The sequence below is a fragment of the Haliotis rubra genome, unplaced genomic scaffold (genome assembly GCF_003918875.1).
Source record: "Haliotis rubra isolate DU_JTF1 unplaced genomic scaffold, ASM391887v1 Scf41, whole genome shotgun sequence".
Taxonomy (NCBI): Eukaryota; Metazoa; Mollusca; class Gastropoda; order Lepetellida; family Haliotidae; genus Haliotis; species Haliotis rubra.
Genome location: NW_025767091.1, coordinates 2,119,321 through 2,141,620, shown reverse-complemented (window position 1 = coordinate 2,141,620; position 22,300 = coordinate 2,119,321). Strand labels below are relative to the sequence as shown.

Here is a 22,300-nt window from a genome sequence, read left to right as displayed (position 1 = left end):
ATATTAATAATTTGTTAGACACGTGAAATATAACATTATCATTTACTGAACCAAAATTCCTCAACATATTACAGGTAATTACATGATGATTCTTAAATGAACTGCTAGACTTACCAAAGGGATATACACTTCTCGTACAGTTGCACTAGACATCGTTCTGGGCGGGTTTTGTTTTCCCTGACAGTGAAAGTTTTTCGGTCGTATTTTCTATGCTTTAGCCCTATCAGTTGGATCTGTGTATTCTCCCCGACTCTGAGTAGTCTGTGCTCGTTCCCCTCACGAAGTTGTTTTGCGTTATAAACAAACTTACATTGGGATCCATCTTCCTTTGCAAACAGCCAACAAGTACAACTGAATTCGAAGTAAACCATGTACAGAACCCTTCAGCATTTTATATGAAAAATCCGTAGATTAGTTGAGCTCATGTATTACGCATGAATGTTGCGTTCGAGTGTGACTTTCCATCCAAGTAAACGAACACGACGAAAACACTAATATACAGTGTAGATTGGTTGACACGTGAAGACTTTGTTTTAAGTTGGAGAAAGTCCTCAATCCGTCGATTAGTTGCGCTCGTGAAGCTCGGCCTAACAGCCTTGAACGAGCCTCACGAGCGAAACTAATCCACAGATTTCGGACTTTCTCCTACACATAAACATATTTCTGTGATACCATAGCATCACAGAGACACAGCTGATCCCTGTTTACAAGAGCTGTCATAGCCAGTGGTGTCTATAAATAGCGATGTTTTAGTGCCACAGCTATTCAGAGTTTAGAAGAAAAATTAGCTGACATAATTATGCTTATGTAGATTTATTGTTGATTTATTTCTCGAACATTGACTTGCACCTGGTGCAAGTTAGACTATAGTACTGTCGGAATAGAAAAAGACTGTATTTTCTCATTTATATCTACAATTTATGTAGTTGATATGTGAAAGTGTGAAATATCTCTTAAACTAAGTTCTGCCTAACTACAGTCTTGGTGGTAGAGAGATAGGAAACGGTGAAAAAGGACTTTACTGAGGGTAAATTAGTGCAAAAAGACTTCTTTGGAACAGACCATGGCTTTATGCAAATTAGTGTGCGGTGATATTGTATTACAAAGGACACTTTTAAATGCCCAATTTGAAATTAGACGTAGATTCATTATAAACGATAGCTGACGTAAAAAATAATAACTTTTATGCCGAAACTATTAAGGATGTAGCTACCATGCAAGTCTCACTGTCACTATAAAAAGAAACAGATAGGAGGGGCCGTCTCAAAAGCAAAACCTGGGGTCGGGCTTGGGGATAGAGATATCAGCTAAGATAAGATAATCCTTTAGGGCAATTATACTGGGTAGGTACACGGCACGTCATAACAATTTACAAATAATATCCAGTCCTGTCGATCTTCGGGTGGCCATGCCACCTATATACTACGATGCGTTTCTATGGTTTTCGGGTATCATACTCTTTTACATATCTCAACATAAACTATATGAAACTATATGAAAGAAAGACACGTAAGATGTCAATCAGTAGATAAGACATAGTCAACACACATGAAAAAGCCCAAAATATCTTTGAGATGACCCCTTGTTCCTGTAGGCAGCACATGCATTTCATGCCAGCTGAGTCGACGGTCCGTCGTCATACCTGGCTGAGCGACCTAATTGCCATCTATAGTCTGATCTATTGTTTTAGCAGCTATTTGTATTTTTTCTAAGTTTTGCCCGATTTTACGAGTAAACATGCTTTTCTGGATATCATATTACGCATCCCACTGAACGCCCAGTTAAGCCGGAGTGGGTTATTTCGATATATGCTATTTGCAATTGTGTAAATTTTAGGGATACAGAGTAACAGCCTAAAAACAGTTTTTTTTCTATTTCCGACAGTACTTTAGGTTGCACTTTGTAATAATGGGTTGCACCAGTGCAAGTAACAAAGCACTAAATCGAGCCCTGATTGATCATTTCATCCTTTAGTCCACATGATCCATGATTCATTCCAGGCTCTAATGATCAAAACCTAAAGTTTCCTACACTGTTACTTCACAGCACCTTCACATTGCCTGCGGGAACCCTTAAAACTAATATTTACTGGTCCCGGGGACCCCAGTGTCGAGGTAAAACCCTGCTAAACCCTAGTAGTATGGTACTTCAGTGGTGTAGGATATATGCCAGCATAGTTCCTGGCTACTATGAGCGACCAAACACAACATGGTTGGTTGAGTTGAGTATCGATCTACGCAACTGGTATACGATGACGTATGACGTGTCAACCAAACACAGTATGGTGTGGTGCATGTAGCTGATTGCACCAGTCTGGACTTTCTCTGTTGTTGGTTTAATGAGATAGGGCAGTAATATATTCTAGCAATGATTAGACTCTTTGAGACCAATGATTGTCTCAAGATCTGGGTTAGAATTGGTCTTCAGAAACACATGCTTGTCTCCTCCACCCATGAAGGTCTGGTTTAGAATTGGTCTTCAGCAACTAATGCTTGTCTCCTCCACCTATGAAGATCTGGCCCCGATTTCTCGAAACAAACTTTAGTCTGAGTTTTTACTCAAATTGGGGGAAACACAGGAAAATGCATTTCCCAGAATAAACTGAAATCAATATTAAACTCAAACTTAGTAGACAATTTGAGTTTGGTGGATAGATTACTTAAGTTGTTTGGGATTTTTTAATTAAAAAAATGCAGTCTTGTTAAAAATTCAGCTGTTTCAAATTGTCAAACTCAGTTTGAAATTTGAGTAAAAACTTAAGTTTGTTTCGAGAAATCAGGGCCAGGATCTTCAGAAACACATGCTTGTCTCCTCCACCCATGAAGGTCTGGTTTAGAATTGGTCTTCAGCAACTAATGCTTGTCTCCTCCACCTATGAAGATCTGGGTCTTCAGCAACTAATGCTTGTCTCCACCCATGAAGATCTGGGTTAGAATTGGTCTTCAGAAACACATGCTTGTCTTCACCCATGAAGATCTGGTTAGAATTGGTCTTCAGAAACACATGCTTGTCTTCACCCATGAAGATCTGGGTTAGAATTGGCTTCAGAAACACATGCTTGTCTCCACCCATGAAGATCTGGTTAGAATTGGTCTTCAGAAACACATGCTTGTCTTCACCCATGAAGATCTGGTTAGAATTGGTCTTAAGAAACACATGCTGAACAGGATCAGGTGGTCAGGCTCGCTAACTTTGTTGCATGTCATTGTATCCCAATTGCATAGACCGCCTCCGTGGTGTAGTGGTTAGAGCGTCCGCTGGAGAGCGGAAGGTTGCAGGTTCGATCCCTGACCGCGTCATACCAAAAGACGTTAAAATATGGTACTTGTTGGTCCCTGCCTGGCGCTCGGCATTAATGGGTACAACAAGGACTGGTCGACTCAGAGTCAGTATAATGTGTCTGAGTGGGGTATTCATGCTTCGCTGCGGCATATTGTTTATAATAATGGAATAGGTCAAAAATAAGACAAATTAAGAAGTGTGAGTACAGTGACACCTAAGTGTGTGAGTGTTGAAGGTACCTGCATCAATACTGGCTTGTCAGAGGTTTAACTATGTCATAAATACTGGCTTGTCAGAGGTTTAACTATGTCATAAATACTGGCTTGTCAGAGGTTTAACTATGTCATAAATACTGGCTTGTCAGAGGTTTAACTATGTCATAAATACTGGCTTGTCAGAGGTTTAACTATGTCATAAATACTGGCTTGTCAGATCAGAGGTTTAACTACGTCATAAATACTGGCTTGTCAGAGGTTTAACTACGTCATAAATACTGGCTTGTCAGAGGTTTAACTACGTCATAAATACTGGCTTGTCAGAGGTTTAACTACGTCATAAATTAAAAGAATAAAGACAGCGTACAAAGGGTCAGTGGTAATGTTATAGGGACTAATTCAGGACAGCCATTGTCCAAATATTTAAAAAGTCCAAAACTATGTACTCAAGACAAGTGAGACTTCATTGTAATATATATATGACGCTAAGCCGTATTTTTAATCACTACTGTACATCCTTATCACTACCGCATTGTAAATTGACTTGTCAGACCATTAATTATTGTATAAGACATTTATAACCTTCATTGGTAATCCCCCTTGGCCGTGTCTGCCATCACATCAACTGGTGAAGGAAGTGCTATTGTTTTTCTGTCTGTCCATTGATGAGTCGTCGCCTGTCCATTGTTGTCAAAAACTGTATATATACTTAGTATGCACACATCTAGACGGTGGAGCGAAGGAGTACGAGTCCGGTATTTGGACTGTCTGTTGGGACGACCACGAGCAGGATAATGCCGCTCGTAGGAAACGCCCTGGGGTTGAGCAGGTACACCGCTCATCTCGCTCATGTCTTGTGTATTTGTTTGTCATGTACTAAAGACGTTTGAACTCAACTATGCCTTCGTCATCATCAACGCACACTTCATCTTAATTATGAGCTAATTCCCCAGTTCACGCGTATACAGTAAATTGGACACAACAGTGTGTTACAATACATTCTATTTTAGTAAATACTCTGTCTTACTGGTATGCAATCAACAATGGCAATATTGTCTGTGATAAAAGTAAATGATCTTGTGAAGAGTGATGGCAATTTGGTCCGAGATTTGGACACAATACAGCCATTGAACTGTTGCCATAGCAACATATAGGTGTAAATTAATCAGTTTTAATGATTTGATTACCGGTATATTCATAATGGACTGGATACCATCTCTATATGTTCCAAAATGATTCAGTCAGAGACATTTCTTGATGTACATGAGGACATTGACAAAAACATTTTGAAAACGACAATGTGAACATAGTTGAAAATTCTTTTCCTGACATGAAAGTTTTCCTTTCTTTCCAAAAATTTGACTGAGCAATCCCTAATTTTAATTTATCTTGGCTCTGAACAAAACAACGTCATGTGCATATTTTTCAGTGTTGTCCCATTGTTGGCTCTGATGTTCTTGGGGTGGTGGGGTAGTCTAGTGGTTATAAAGCGTCCGCTTGTCATGCCGAAGACCCGTTTGACTCAGATTTATGTTTATCTTTCATGATAATGAAAAAACATTCTGGCTCCGGTCTATCATTTAGAGGTCAAGGCAACACCACCTCCCAGTTTGATATAATGACTGTTGTTTCAAAATGTAGGGAATATGATCACTTGGAAAAGTCTATCAATTGAACCTCTGTTTCTGTACAATCAGTTGCAATAGTTCAGAGCAGACTGACAAAGGTGTTTTTTCTTTGTAGATATCAGAGGTAGTGACTTTGAGGTGAATAATGGCCATGTAGATTGAGAGCAACTGACAGTTTGATTGCATAAGACAAGCCATGAAAAGTCATTTTAAATTCAATGTTGTAATTTTACACATGAATCAAAATGCAATTTGTATCTCCAACATTGTCTGCTTGACTGTCATCTCATTTCTTGTCTGCATCTAATCTCAAAAACTAGTACATATTCTTTTTGTAAAAGTTTACACATTCAAAGATCAAGTTGTCATCTGGAGCCTTATGCTTTTTTAAATTTTAGAAATAGTTATTTTCTATATTACTTTAAACACATCACTTCATGCAAATAAGGTGCAGTGGGCAGTCTAGTACTAAAGTACTGTCGGAAATAGAAAAAAACCTGTTTTTAGGATGTTACTCTGTATCCCTAAAATTTACACAATTGCAAATAGCATATGTCGAAATAACTGACATCGGCCTAACTGAGCATTCAGTGGGATGCGTAATAGGTTATCCAGAAAAGCTTGTTTACTCATAAAATCGGGCAAAACTTAGAAAAAATATGAATAGCTGCTGAAAACAGAGATCAGGCTATTTGGCAGTTTGGTCGCACAGCCAGGTATGACAACAGACTGTCAGCTCACTTGGCATGAAATGCACGTACTGCCCACAGACACAAGGGGTCATCTCAAATATCTTTCATGCTTTTTCATGTGTATTGAACATGTCTCTATTGATGATCTAATCTTAGCTAATATCTCTATCCCCAAGCCCGACCCCAACTACTGTCAGCGACACCCGTCTTGGTGTTGCTTTTGAGACGACCCCTCCCACCTGTTTCTTTTTATAGTGATAGTGAGACTCAATGGTAGCTATATCCTTAATAGTTTCAGTATTAAAGTTGTTATTTTTTACATCTGCTATCGTTTATTATGAAGCTAAGTCTAATTTCAAAATGTGTCATTTGTTATACAATATCATCGCACACTTATGTGCATAAAGCCATGGTCTGCTCCAAATAAGTCTCATTGCTCATTTCTGCACTAATATCTCCTCAGTAAAATCCTTTTTTATCGTTTCCTATCAACCTACCACTGAGACTGTAGTTAGGCCGAACTTAGTTTAAGAGATATTTTCACATATTAACTACCTAAATTGTAGATATAAATGTGAAAAAACAGTGTTTTTTAAATTTCCGACAGTACTTTACTAGTAGTCAAAACATTAACACATCATGCTGAAGACCGTGGTTCGATTCCCCATTTCTGGGGTCCCCTGTCGTGATAGTGCTGGAGTATTGCTAAAAGCGGCATTAAAAAACAGTCCACTCACTCACGCAAATGACATAGGATGACGTGAACCAGGGCTCCAGATAAGGGCCGTATCGGCGTATGTACGGATAGAAAATATGCAAGATACGGTAGGAAATAATTTAGAAAACGTAGCAGATACGCACCACAGCAATGGTGTTCGGTCTTAAAATCATTTACAGACATATTTATCTGAAAAAGTATTGTTTTATTGTTTATTGACCTGTTTACACAAGAGTTGCAATGTTGTGGTGCATATATAAAACAAAACACAAGATTACTGATACGCCATTATTTTCCGTTCAGTACTCCTCTAAATGTACTCCTATATAGAAAAAATAAGGAGTACGTACTCCTGATGTTGAAAAATTATCTGGAGCCCTGGTGAACCCTACTAAATCTGACCACCTGATCCATTTAGTTGCCTCTTTAGGAAGCACCTGTAACTGTAGACCTTATCCAAAGTCCCCACAAGTTATGCACAGATCATTCTGATATTGTTTACAACGGCTTACTTACGAATGTAGTCTGTCTCACAGTCCCTTAACCACATTAATTTCCCTACTGCCAAGCCCTCTTTGCAGTGCTAAAGCCCTAAATAAAGCAAGTCTAGATTTCCTCAGGTTCAGGTTCTGAATCTCTGGTCTCCCTGGGGCTCCTTTTCAATATAAATGGGCTTGTTTGTTACTATCAAAATTATATCTATTCAGAGACTAAGCCTTAGTCTATTACGAATGGTGCATTCTGGGTAATTTAATTGCATGATTCATGACTCTGATATACCGGTATATATTATTAATACCGCACATCTGTTACACCTGTTTACAAGCAGAAATGCACGACAGCTAGACAAGACAGTGTGGAAATCGAATCAAGCGTTTGATTGAAATACAGAGCTACAAAGGGATGCTATAAGGATCATCTTCATCAATCGGATGTGTAGTGTTGTTCAAGAAACAAATTGTTTAGGCCAGACCACTTTTATTTCTTGTTATCCCCCGCCACGCATTTAGCGCGAAGCGGGGGATATTGTATTAGCCTCCGTCCGTCCATCTGTACGAACGTACGTACGAATTGGAATATCTTAAGAACCGTTGACTGGATTCTTTTTCATATTTAGTACCTAAGTTCATCACAGTAAAAGAAAGGTCACAATCAGGTGTGGTGACCTTGACCTTCATTTCAAGGTCACAAGGGGACTTTAACGTTTTACCCTTGTCAGCGAAATATCTCAAGAACCGTTCACTGGATTTTCATATTCATATTCACCAGGCGACTTTTTCAGCAAGATATCTCAAGAACCATTCACTGGGCCACTTTTAATCTCTCTTAACCTGGTATTAATTAACCACAAGTTTTTAAAGAATAAATTTGGTGTTCCGCATAAGACTAACCACAAATCTTTCATATGTAATGGTTAAAAGAGTAACAAAAAACAAAGTTTAGTGGTTCTTTAACAGATTTTTGTCCTCAGAAAACAATGGCAGGAGGGAATTAAAAAAAAAATATCACCAGTCAAAGCAAAAATGCACGTATATCACTTGTATCACATTAACATTTGGGACCGTTCATAATTTATGGCTTGGGTGTGTGTGTGTGTGTGTGTGTTTGGATGGTGATTTTAAGGGGGGGGTCACCAATTTTGTTCTGGTGAGGTAGGGGGTCATCAATTTTGTACACATTAGTGGTGGTCCAATTGATTGAAATAATCGAAGATTGGTCGTAATGACTAAACGACCAAGCAATCGATCACATTTTTCATAATCGAACACAAACAATTTTGGAACACCTGTTTGATAAATAAAATAACGCTAACCAACTATTTTCGATGATTGATCGGATGTAATGAACCAATCATCAATTATAAGATTTTAACAAATTCCCAACACTAGTACACATGCACTAAGGGGGTCATCAATTTTGTACATAAAAATATTTTAAAATTATATGTAAAAAAAAAAAGGGGGGGGGGTCATTGATTTTGTACATGACATGGGGGTCACTTACTTTGTGCATAAATTTTAGGGGTCAGTCACATTGTACATGCTGCTCCATAAAAATCATCATCACCCCCCTAGCCATAAATTATGAATGGTCCCTTAGGATTTATTTTTTGGGCGGGGTAAATTAATATTTATTTTTTCTCTTATTCTTAGAAAATTATGAATATTGGTCTGGCCTTGGGGAACATTTTCACCTTTTTTGAGAACTTGATGGGATATTTTTCAATTTATTTACAGATATTGTTATATTTGAAGATATTTTGGATGTCAGTACTGATGGTAAACATGCATGGTGCATATGTCTACATCTGAATGCATGAACATGATACATTTCATGTTGGCAATTACTGTATTTACCGCAATAAGTGCTTATAATATTGACAAAAGAGTTTTTTAGTATATCCCATTCACAGTGAATTAATTACTTTTTGTTATATCTGTAACTGTAACTCAAATAGTAATACAAATATGGCAGGCCAACAGATGTCCATTTGCTTAATGCTGTCAGCTGTCGGTGAGCACAGCCCTGTGCAGTTCTGTAACAATTACAGGCAATTATATACTGTAGACAATTAGTTGAATTACCTGCCCTGCTGTTGTCTGTAATAAGTTTTAGGGCCGTGGGGTAGTCAAGTGGTTAGCTCGCTCGCTCACTCACTCACTCACTCACTCACTCACTCACTCACTCACTCACTCACTCACTCACTCACTCACTCACTCACCTCACTCACTCACTCACTCACTCACTCACTCACTCACTCACTCACTCACTCACTCACTCACTCACTCACTCACTCACTCACTCACTCACTCACTCACTCACTCACTCACTCACCACTCACTCACTCACTCCACTCACTCACTCACTCACTCACTCACTCACTCACTCACACACACACACACACACACACACACACACACACACACACACACACAAGTTGTAGGGATGTAAATAGCTACAATTGTCGGTCCATGGGGTTTCAGCTGCTTTTAAATGGCAAGTGCTTGGCTCAGTTGGACATTGGCTTCTGTGTGCAGGTCCATTACGTGTGTAAAACCACCACTCTGTCTTTATGTAGACTTTAACCCCAATAACCTGACCTTTTTAGCATTGACAATTGGATGAGTGTTCTGCAACCCACGAGGACCCAGAGCAGACCCATGAAGATCCTGGTTAGAATTGGTCATCAGCAACCCATGTTTGTTGCAAGAAGCGACTAACGGGATCGATGGTCAGACTCTCTGACTTCTTGATGCATATTGTCATATCCCAATTGCGTATATCTATGCTCATGAAGCCCGTTTCTTGTGTCCCCTGCCGTGTTATTGCTGGAATATTGCTAAAAGTGGCGTAAAACATCACTCACTCACTCACTGTTGATCATTGGATTGTCTGGTCCAGACTCGATTATTTACAGACAGCGGCCATATAGCTGGAATATTGCTGAGTGTGACCTTCAACAACAAACAAAAACAAATTAAAGTATGGGACATTGCTCATGATATTAAGCATCAATTTGGCGAGAGATGTGATTGTTACAGAACACCACACCATAGGGGAAAGGTTACTGCCTCCTTAATTAACATGCGAACAATGTTTACAGGGCCTTGAACCAGGGGAGTTGCCCGAGGAGGACAACCCTGACAAGATGATACTCGATGATTAACAAGTTAACAATGTTAACAGGGCCTTGAACCAGGGGTGTTGCCCGAGGAGGACAACCCTGACAAGATGATACTCGATGATTAACAAGTTAACAATGTTAACAGGGCCTTGAACCAGGGGTGTTGCCCGAGGAGGACAACCCTGACAAGATGATACTTTGCGATGATTAACAAGTTAACAATGTTTACAGGGCCTTGAACCAGGGGAGTTGCCCGAGGAGGACAACCCTGACAAGATGATACTCGATGATTAACAAGTTAACAATGTTTACAGGGCCTTGAACCAGGGGAGTTGCCCGAGGAGGACAACCCTGACAAGATGATACTCGATGATTAACAAGTTAACAATGTTAACAGGGCCTTGAACCAGGGGTGTTGCCTGATGAGGACAACCCTGACAAGATGATACTCGATGATTAATAAGCTAACAATGTTTACAGGGCCTTGAACCAGGGGTGTTGCCTGATGAGGACAACCCTAACAAGATGATACTCGATGATTAACAAGTTAACAATGTTTACAGGGCCTTGAACCAGGGGTGTTGCCTGATGAGGACAACCCTAACAAGATGATACTCGATGATTAACAAGCTAACAATGTTTACAGGGCCTTGAACCAGGGGTGTTGCCTGATGAGGACAACCCTAACAAGATGATACTCGATGATTAACACGCTAACAATGTTTAGAGGGCCTTGAACCAGGGGTGTTGCCCGATGAGGACAACCCTGACGAGATGATACTTGATGATACACACGCTAACAATGTTTACAGGGCCTTGAACCAGGGGTGTTGCCCGAGGAGGACAACCCTAACAAGATGATACTCGATGATTAACAAGCTAACAATGTTTACAGGGCCTTGACCCAGGGAGTTGCCCGAGGATGACAACCCTGACGAGATGATACTCGATGATTAACACACTAACAATGTTTACAGGGCCTTGAACCAGGGGTGTTGCCCGAGGAGGACAACCCTAACAAGATGATACTCAATGATTAACAAGCTAACAATGTTTACAGGGCCTTGAACCAGGGGTGTTGCCTGATGAGGACAACCCTAACAAGATGATACTCGATGATTAACAAGTTAACAATGTTTACAGGGCCTTGGCGGCCGTGATATTGCTGGAATATTGCTAAAAGCGGCGTAAAACCAAACTCAGTCAGTACAGGGCCTTGAACCAGGGGAGTTGCCTGATGAGGACAACCCTGACGAGATGATACTTGATGATTAACAAGTTAACAATGTTAACAGGGCCTTGAACCAGGGGTGTTGCCTGATGAGGACAACCCTGACGAGATGATACTTGATGATTAACAAGTTAACAATGTTTACAGGGCCTTGAACCAGGGGTGTTGCCTGATGAGGACAACCCTGACGAGATGATACTTGATGATTAACAAGTTAACAATGTTTACAGGGCCTTGAACCAGGGGTGTTGCCTGATGAGGACAACCCTAACAAGATGATACTCGATGATTAACACGCTAACAATGTTTAGAGGGCCTTGAACCAGGGGTGTTGCCCGATGAGGACAACCCTGACGAGATGATACTTGATGATACACACGCTAACAATGTTTACAGGGCCTTGAACCAGGGGTGTTGCCCGAGGAGGACAACCCTAACAAGATGATACTCGATGATTAACAAGCTAACAATGTTTACAGGGCCTTGACCCAGGGGAGTTGCCCGAGGATGACAACCCTGACGAGATGATACTCGATGATTAACACACTAACAATGTTTACAGGGCCTTGAACCAGGGGTGTTGCCCGAGGAGGACAACCCTAACAAGATGATACTCAATGATTAACAAGCTAACAATGTTTACAGGGCCTTGAACCAGGGGTGTTGCCCGAGGATGACAACCCTGACGAGATGATACTCGATGATTAACACACTAACAATGTTTACAGGGTCTTGAACCAGGGGTGTTGCCCGAGGAGGACAACCCTAACAAGATGATACTCAATGATTAACAAGCTAACAATGTTTACAGGGCCTTGAACCAGGGGTGTTGCCTGATGAGGACAACCCTAACAAGATGATACTCGATGATTAACAAGTTAACAATGTTTACAGGGCCTTGGCGCGTGATATTGCTGGAATATTGCTAAAAGCGGCGTAAAACCAAACTCAGTCAGTACAGGGCCTTGAACCAGGGGAGTTGCCTGATGAGGACAACCCTGACGAGATGATACTTGATGATTAACAAGTTAACAATGTTTACAGGGCCTTGAACCAGGGGTGTTGCCTGATGAGGACAACCCTGACGAGATGATACTTGATGATTAACAAGTTAACAATGTTTACAGGGCCTTGAACCAGGGGTGTTGCCTGATGAGGACAACCCTGACGAGATGATACTTGATGATTAACAAGTTAACAATGTTTACAGGGCCTTGAACCAGGGGTGTTGCCTGATGAGGACAACCCTAACAAGATGATACTTGATGATTAACAAGTTAACAATGTTTACAGGGCCTTGACCCAGGGGAGTTGCCCGAGGATGACAACCCTGATGAGATGATACTCGGTGATATCTTCCTTGGCGTCAGTCACATCAGCGACCAGTGCAAGAAATATGACGCTGACTTCCATGGAACATTGCCAGTAAGTTGACACACCCACAGCCAATGTTGCTAGCCGTTTACAACTTTCGATCCAATGAGCGTATGTTGATTATGACTAGACATGGATCCGCATGGCCTGTTCCGATAGCTTGTCAATGTACCCGATTGTGGATTGTTGCATGCAACACCAATCACCGGTTTGTGTGGTGCAGAATCTCTACAGTCTGCAGTCATGTAGCAGGAGTATTGCTGAGTAAGACCAAGAACAACACAACCAGTAACCTGACACGCACCTGCACGCACAGATCAATGGCAGATTCATTATTTTTGTTGTCACAGTAACTGTTAACTGGTGACATTATTCATTGCTGTTGAAAACTGCGTCTCCTTCACTGAACTGCAAAAGAAATGCAAATCGAGTCTTACGTTTTTGAAATTGGTACACAAAAAAGTATATAATTTGTTTGTTATCGTTTGTTGTTAAATTTTTTCTATGTTATCATTTCTTGACATTATCTACTTATTGTCGACTTTAATGTTATCAGCATTTTACATACAACTTGTGTTTCTCTTGCTGTTTAGTATATTTCATTGTTCATTATGTTCTTGTTGGAATTAACTACCGCCATTGAAAGGTTTAGTACCACAGCATCTGTGAGGTGGATAGTACATTAAACCAGGACTTCATCAGAACATCAGGCTAGCAGTTTAACCTAATGCCCTAGAATCGATTATTTAGTGCTCTGCACAGGATGTTAAATTGTTTAGCTGCTCCTTATGTAATGTGAACTGTCCGTGGCATATATATATGAAAAAGCATTATAGACATATTTTTCTCAGCTCGATCAATCTTTAGTCTTCTAGAAGCTTCCTGATTACTCCCCAATTGCATAGATCGATGCCCATGGTGTTTATAACTGGATTGTCTGGTCCAGACTCAATTATTTACAGACCTCCGCCATAAAGCTGGAATATTGCTGAGTGCGGCGTTAAACTAAACTCACTCACTCCAGTGATTCTCAGTTTAAATATAGCAACTAATCCACCACTCCCTCTACAGAAACAGTGTATAGCCCTGTTTTACAATGAATAACAAAGCACCATTTTGCAATTTAATTTGAAAGCAGGAACAAAATTTGTACAAATTACAAGACCTAAATATCATCATATTGTCATTAAAGCGCATGGTCAGGGGCTGTAGAGTAACCTAGTGGTTAGAGTGTTTTCAGTCCTGGATTTGACTTCCCATGTGTACTATGTGTTAAACCCATCGCTGGTGTCCTGGCTATGATGTTGCCGGAATATTCTAAAAGTGGTGCTAATACTGCTATACCTTAGTACTGACTTGACCAGTGTGATCATCAGCATTCTAGACAGTCCCATACTCGGGACCTTATGCAAAAGCGATGGGACACTAAAGTAGGAAGAAATAAACTGATGAATTGAAACCAACAATTGGTTATACCTACTTGGGTTGTCAGTCAAGACGTGACGAGGTAATTTTACGACGATGTCATATTGGCCACAGTCGGTTTACTCATGACTATCTGCTGAAAACGGATGGGGATGTGTGTCTCTTGCGATGAGGTTTTCACCATCAAGCATATTCTGCTCGAATGCGTGGACTTATCGTCTGCAAGGGACTCACATTATGATGCAAGAAACCTGAAAGATCTGTTCTCCCGCGTGAGCGCTCATCTGATAGTGAACTACCTGAGGGAAGTTGATCTGTATCATAAATTGTAACTGTGAAATGTGACTATCATAAATTGTAACTGTGAAATGTGACTACCAAATTGCCTGCCTTTAAATTTGGTGCTATGACTTTTTCTGCTTTTAAATGACAATGTAATGAATATATGTTTTTGAAATAAAACTCACTCCGAAAGTATTTACTTACAATGTTTATTAATGCAAACTTGTTCTCGTCACTATATGGCTGGAATAATGCCGATGTGACGCAAAACTCAACTCAACTCAACTCTAGACAGTCCAACATTGCTGGAATATTGCTAAAACTGGTGCTATACCTTAGTACTGACTTGACCAGTGTGATCATCTGCATTCTAGACAGTCCAACATTGCTGGAATATTGCTAAAACTGGTGCTTTACCTTAGCACTGACTTGACCAGTGTGATCATCTGCATTCTAGACAGTCCAACATTGCTGGAATATTGCTAAAACTGGTGCTATACCTTAGCACTGACTTGACCAGTGTGATCATCTGCATTCTAGACAGTCCAACATTGCTGGAATATTGCTAAAACTGGTGCTTTACCTTAGCACTGACTTGACCAGTGTGATCATCTGCATTCTAGACAGTCCAACATTGCTGGAATATTGCTAAAACTGGTGCTTTACCTTAGCACTGACTTGACCAGTGTGATCATCTGCATTCTAGACAGTCCAACATTGCTGGAATATTGCTAAAACTGGTGCTATTACCTTAGCACTGACTTGACCAGTGTGATCATCTGCATTCTAGACAGTCCAACATTGCTGGAATATTGCTAAAACTGGTGCTTTACCTTAGCACTGACTTGACCAGTGTGATCATCTACATTCTAGACAGTCCAACATTGCTGGAATATTGCTAAAACTGGTGCTATACCTTAGCACTGACTTGACCAGTGTGATCATCTGCATTCTAGACAGTCCAACATTGCTGGAATATTGCTAAAACTGGTGCTTTACCTTAGCACTGACTTGACCAGTGTGATCATCTACATTCTAGACAGTCCAACATTGCTGGAATATTGCTAAAACTGGTGCTTTACCTTAGCACTGACTTGACCAGTGTGATCATCTGCATTCTAGACAGTCCAACATTGCTGGAATATTGCTAAAACTGGTGCTTTACCTTAGCACTGACTTGACCAGTGTGATCATCTGCATTCTAGACAGTCCAACATTGCTGGAATATTGCTAAAACTGGTGCTTTACCTTAGCACTGACTTGACCAGTGTGATCATCTACATTCTAGACAGTCCAACATTGCTGGAATATTGCTAAAACTGGTGCTTTACCTTAGCACTGACTTGACCAGTGTGATCATCTGCATTCTAGACAGTCCAAATTGCTGGAATATTGCTAAAACTGGTGCTTTACCTTAGCACTGACTTGACCAGTGTGATCATCTGCATTCTAGACAGTCCAACATTGCTGGAATATTGCTAAAACTGGTGCTTTACCTTAGCACTGACTTGACCAGTGTGATCATCTGCATTCTAGACAGTCCAACATTGCTGGAATATTGCTAAAACTGGTGCTTTACCTTAGCACTGACTTGACCAGTGTGATCATCTGCATTCTAGACAGTCCAACATTGCTGGAATATTGCTAAAACTGGTGCTTTACCTTAGCACTGACTTGACCAGTGTGATCATCTACATTCTAGACAGTCCAACATTGCTGGAATATTGCTAAAACTGGTGCTATACCTTAGCACTGACTTGACCAGTGTGATCATCTACATTCTAGACAGTCCAACATTGCTGGAATATTGCTAAAACTGGTGCTTTACCTTAGCACTGACTTGACCAGTGTGATCATCTACATTCTAGACAGTCCAACATTGCTGGAATATTGCTAAAACTGGTGCTTTACCTTAGCACTGACTTGACCAGTGTGATCATCTGCATTCTAGACAGTCCAACATTGCTGGAATATTGCTAAAACTGGTGCTTTACCTTAGCACTGACTTGACCAGTGTGATCATCTACATTCTAGACAGTCCAACATTGCTGGAATATTGCTAAAACTGGTGCTTTACCTTAGCACTGACTTGACCAGTGTGATCATCTGCATTCTAGACAGTCCAACATTGCTGGAATATTGCTAAAACTGGTGCTTTACCTTAGCACTGACTTGACCAGTGTGATCATCTGCATTCTAGACAGTCCAACATTGCTGGAATATTGCTAAAACTGGTGCTTTACCTTAGCACTGACTTGACCAGTGTGATCATCTACATTCTAGACAGTCCAACATTGCTGGAATATTGCTAAAACTGGTGCTTTACCTTAGCACTGACTTGACCAGTGTGATCATCTGCATTCTAGACAGTCCAACATTGCTGGAATATTGCTAAAACTGGTGCTTTACCTTAGCACTGACTTGACCAGTGTGATCATCTACATTCTAGACAGTCCAACATTGCTGGAATATTGCTAAAACTGGTGCTTTACCTTAGCACTGACTTGACCAGTGTGATCATCTGCATTCTAGACAGTCCAACATTGCTGGAATATTGCTAAAACTGGTGCTTTACCTTAGCACTGACTTGACCAGTGTGATCATCTGCATTCTAGACAGTCCAACATTGCTGGAATATTGCTAAAACTGGTGCTTTACCTTAGCACTGACTTGACCAGTGTGATCATCTACATTCTAGACAGTCCAACATTGCTGGAATATTGCTAAAACTGGTGCTTTACCTTAGCACTGACTTGACCAGTGTGATCATCTACATTCTAGACAGTCCAACATTGCTGGAATATTGCTAAAACTGGTGCTTTACCTTAGCACTGACTTGACCAGTGTGATCATCTGCATTCTAGACAGTCCAACATTGCTGGAATATTGCTAAAACTGGTGCTTTACCTTAGCACTGACTTGACCAGTGTGATCATCTGCATTCTAGACAGTCCAACATTGCTGGAATATTGCTAAAACTGGTGCTTTACCTTAGCACTGACTTGACCAGTGTGATCATCATCTACATTCTAGACAGTCCAACATTGCTGGAATATTGCTAAAACTGGTGCTTTACCTTAGCACTGACTTGACCAGTGTGATCATCTACATTCTAGACAGTCCAACATTGCTGGAATATTGCTAAAACTGGTGCTTTACCTTAGCACTGACTTGACCAGTGTGATCATCTACATTCTAGACAGTCCAACATTGCTGGAATATTGCTAAAACTGGTGCTTTACCTTAGCACTGACTTGACCAGTGTGATCATCTGCATTCTAGACAGTCCAACATTGCTGGAATATTGCTAAAACTGGTGCTTTACCTTAGCACTGACTTGACCAGTGTGATCATCTGCATTCTAGACAGTCCAACATTGCTGGAATATTGCTAAAACTGGTGCTTTACCTTAGCACTGACTTGACCAGTGTGATCATCTACATTCTAGACAGTCCAACATTGCTGGAATATTGCTAAAACTGGTGCTATACCTTAGCACTGACTTGACCAGTGTGATCATCTGCATTACAGACAGTCCAACATTGCTGGAATATTGCTAAAACTGGTGCTTTACCTTAGCACTGACTTGACCAGTGTGATCATCTGCATTCTAGACAGTCCAACATTGCTGGAATATTGCTAAAACTGGTGCTTTACCTTAGCACTGACTTGACCAGTGTGATCATCTGCATTCTAGACAGTCCAACATTGCTGGAATATTGCTAAAACTGGTGCTAATACTGCTATACCTTAGCACTGACTTGACCAGTGTGATCATCTACATTCTAGACAGTCCAACATTGCTGGAATATTGCTAAAACTGGTGCTTTACCTTAGCACTGACTTGACCAGTGTGATCATCTGCATTCTAGACAGTCCAACATTGCTGGAATATTGCTAAAACTGGTGCTTTACCTTAGCACTGACTTGACCAGTGTGATCATCTACATTCTAGACAGTCCAACATTGCTGGAATATTGCTAAAACTGGTGCTATACCTTAGCACTGACTTGACCAGTGTGATCATCTACATTCTAGACAGTCCAACATTGCTGGAATATTGCTAAAACTGGTGCTTTACCTTAGCATTGACTTGACCAGTGTGATCATCTGCATTCTAGACAGTCCAACACACTTGTGAGTCACACTTAATATGTGACAGCTTGTTTGTCTGAGTGAAAGATATTGACAAATGCTGGAGTAACAACTTTGTCTCATATGTATCTGTGCCACATACTGAAAAATAAAGTTACACTTTTCTGCATCATTGTTTTATTGACCATTCATGTTACATTCCTTGTCTCTGCAATGTGATACAGAGACTATGTTGAGAGTATAGGGAGAGAAGGCTTCACTTTCAAGACTTGTTTTCATTAAATACAACCATCTGTGCTGTTAGTAGTTGGATGGGGCCTTTGGGGTAGCCGAATGGTTAAAGTGTCTGCTTGGCACACCGAAGACCTGGGTTCGATTCACCACATGGGTACAATGTGTGAAGCCCACTTCTGGTTTTCCCCACCAAGATATTGCTGAAATAATGTAATTTTTCCATGGGATTTTTTATGCTTTTACACAGCCAGTGCTTGGCTGAATGAGACATTGGCTTCTGTGTGCAGGTCCATTACATGACCTTCTTGTGATTTGATGTTGCATTAAAATGCGAGCATCTTGTAAAGAACAACCATAATCTGCCTTTCTTTTTGTCGTTTTTTATAATATTTAAGGTCATATTTATGATAAAGATAAGTACAACATAATGTATGCCAAACTTTTTACAAATAAAAAATGAGATTGGATGTGGATGGATGGATCTAGAATGAGATTGGATGTGGATGGATGAATCTAGAATGGATGAATCTGCGTCCACAAATGATGCTGACAATTTCACTACACTGAAATAACACGAAAACTAAAGAGGTGAAGAGCAGGTGCCCTTTTGACACAGCAACCAGGAATGTACACAGGTTACCCAATCTCTAGCCAGTATTGGACGTTATCTGACCATGACCTTTACGACCTTTGACCGATATTGCTTGGTCGTTGTCAAGTGATAATCTCCCAGACCTTAGAAAATTATTTATAATCTCAAATTCAGCTCAAGTATAGTGATTTGGTAAGCCTAGACGTGTAGCCTTGCTCTTGGCTCCATTTTGATACTGCCGGTATAATATATGTAGATATTCATGTTCAAAAACATCACGGTTTGTGGAACTAAATGTTAACCTAATACATAGATAGTAGGTTCAGTTTAGTCTAGTTTGATCCAGTTTTATCAAACAAACTACTTCCCACTGGTCTCGTCCAGTGCAGACAAGCCACTTGGTGAAACATGACCTCTATTGACGTTGGTCAAGTGTTGTGGCTCCAAGGAACTGAATATTTGACACAGTTAAAAGCTTGTTGGCCCAACGGAAGATATCAGTTGTCAGATTTACATTTTCCAAGTTTTTATTTTTAAAAAATATTTATTGCACTTTTTTTCGTACGCAAAGTCAATATACAGTGAATAGTCCACTATTTCCAGACATTTCCTGGAAAATTTCCAAGTTTTGTTGTCTTCTACAGAGAAGCTCTTCCAATCCCTCATGGTTATAACACACCTGAATGTTCCCTCGCTATAGTCTTTACGTGTCTTCCCAATAAAGCTTCGTTTTCCTATAATCGTCTCCACGTTTCTTTATTACACCATGCGTTTTGATGAATTGATGGGTCAGAGACAAGTGTCTTTTGTTTGAGAGTGTTACCAGCAAATACACAGCGTGTATATTTCTGGCAAACCCAGATACATAATCTCCCAATTTCCACCAGCCGCCATTTTGGCCGGCAAGCCAGCGACCTGCGCAATTGTAAGGGGATGGAAATGTTTTGCAGGCAATTGGCTGTTTGCGTTGCTGAATGTCATGAGATTTCTGGAGCATTGCTGGTGTATGAACTATGTACTCGCCCTTTTTTCAGGCCACTTTTCGCGAACACCCGGTGTCCTCACTGATTTTCAGTGATCCATTCACATACGAGGAAATCCCAGTTTTTTTGTAGATGGACCAGTTTACCAGTGTGGGCAGAGTGCTGATGAACACTATTAGACAGAATATTGGATTGGCTAATTAGGAATCTGATGATGTCACATGTGTGTTTCAGATCATGTTGACACATGGCATGTGTCATCTCCTTGGCTACGACCACGAGACTGAGGAACAATGGCGGAAGATGTATTCCAAGGAGCTTCAGATTCTGGACGAGTTCAACAAGCTGACTGGCAAGACCTGCAAGCCTTTGACTGCAGTGGGGCACTGATCGACAAGCTTATCAACACAGCCTACCTAGTAGGGGGATCCTCAGTCGGACACTTAGTATTAAAGATCCACGAAGCATTCGTAGCATTACGATATTCGTAAGCCAATAATAAAGTACATGTATGTAGATACGATAGCTCGTAACTCTAGGAATGCTTTGTGTATCGGGCCCAGGGTCCATATCCTCAGACCTTAGCGGTCATTGATTTACGAGCTTTCGCGACTTGTGGTATATCATATGCTCACAAATATCGTATGTTACGAACGCTGTGTGGATCAGGCTCCCTGATTGTAGTCGAATTTAAAAGGGGCAAATGTGCATTCGAGATATCAGTTGAGAAATGGTTCCGATTCCAGGGGTCATATCCAATATAATCTTGACTGTATTAATCCATACATGTAAACGTTTCGGTTTTCATATCTCCTAAGGGGCGATGGGGTAGCCTAGTGGTTAAGGCGTTAGCTCGTCACGCTGAAGACCCGGGCTCGATTCCCCACATGGGTACAATGTGTTAAGCCCATTTCTGGTGTTCTCCCCCCTGCCGTGATATTACTGGAATATTGCTAAAAGTGGCGTAAAACCAAACTCACTCACTCACTCATATCACCTAATGTAATTTCAGGAGATTAAACACACACAAATCCAAATTTATGCATGACCTTTTATGCACGGATTGGTTAGGGGTCATTAATTTTCGGAATAGTTTGTGCCAGATGAAAATAGAAATATATGGTTGCTACTTTCTGTGATGAAAAATCCCAACTCATTCCTTGAAACGTGTGTTGATGATAAAACGTTCTGTCTCAAGCTGTTCCCAAAGAATATTCACTAGTGTTTCCTACTGTCTTACGGACGCAATAAATGTGTATGTTTAATGTGGACGGCTCTCCAAGGTGATGGTAGGTAGGGTCACGAATATCGGAACTCTGTGAAAATAGTCTTGTGAGTTTTCAAAATTTACTTTTGAAAATCACAGCATCCAAAAGTTTGGTTCTTTATGAATCTTAGGGTATGATATGCTGCTTACAAACATGTTGCGTGTGATTAAAACGGTTGTAGCGGGGTCGGGGTGGTTGTACAGTACGCGTCTTTTGGAAGTGTTGAGCTGTAACCATTATGCAATTTACAAACATAGCTGGCTGACTCGGTTGACACATGTCATCTGTTCCCAATTGCGCAGATCGATGCTCATGCTGTTGATCACTTGATTGTCTGGTCCAGACTCGATTATTTACAGACCGCTGCCATATAGCTGGAATATTGCTGAGTGTGGCGTAAAACTAAACTCACTCACTCAATGGAGAATCTGGGTTTTAGATGTAACCTTTGTAAGTTTAAGATGAACCTGACAGTGTTTTCGGATGTTATCAAATCGCTGCAAGTAAATTAACAATACAGTAAATTACGGTTATAAGGAGGTCAAAGGGTCGCTAATTGAGTTCGTTATAACAATAGTTCATTTCGACCAAATATACAGCAAATAGCTGGGAGAAGAAACTCCCGTTATATCAGCCAGTCCGTTTTAAACGGAGCT

At 40.6% G+C, this 22,300-nt stretch overlaps 1 protein-coding gene across 1 annotated transcript in view; it reads left to right on the top strand.

Annotated features, from left to right (window-relative positions):
* LOC124287965 (endoribonuclease YbeY-like) overlaps window positions 1–21,751 on the top strand; it is a 28,649-nt gene extending 6,898 nt beyond the window's left edge. Inside the window, exons 2-3 of the mRNA XM_046724468.1 lie at window positions 12,685–12,816; window positions 20,611–21,751. Of these exons, the coding sequence (XP_046580424.1) occupies window positions 12,685–12,816; window positions 20,611–20,766 (288 nt within the window). The 3' untranslated portion in view covers window positions 20,767–21,751. The remainder of the gene's footprint in view (window positions 1–12,684; window positions 12,817–20,610) is intronic.
* The last annotated feature ends 549 nt before the right edge of the window (window positions 21,752–22,300 follow it).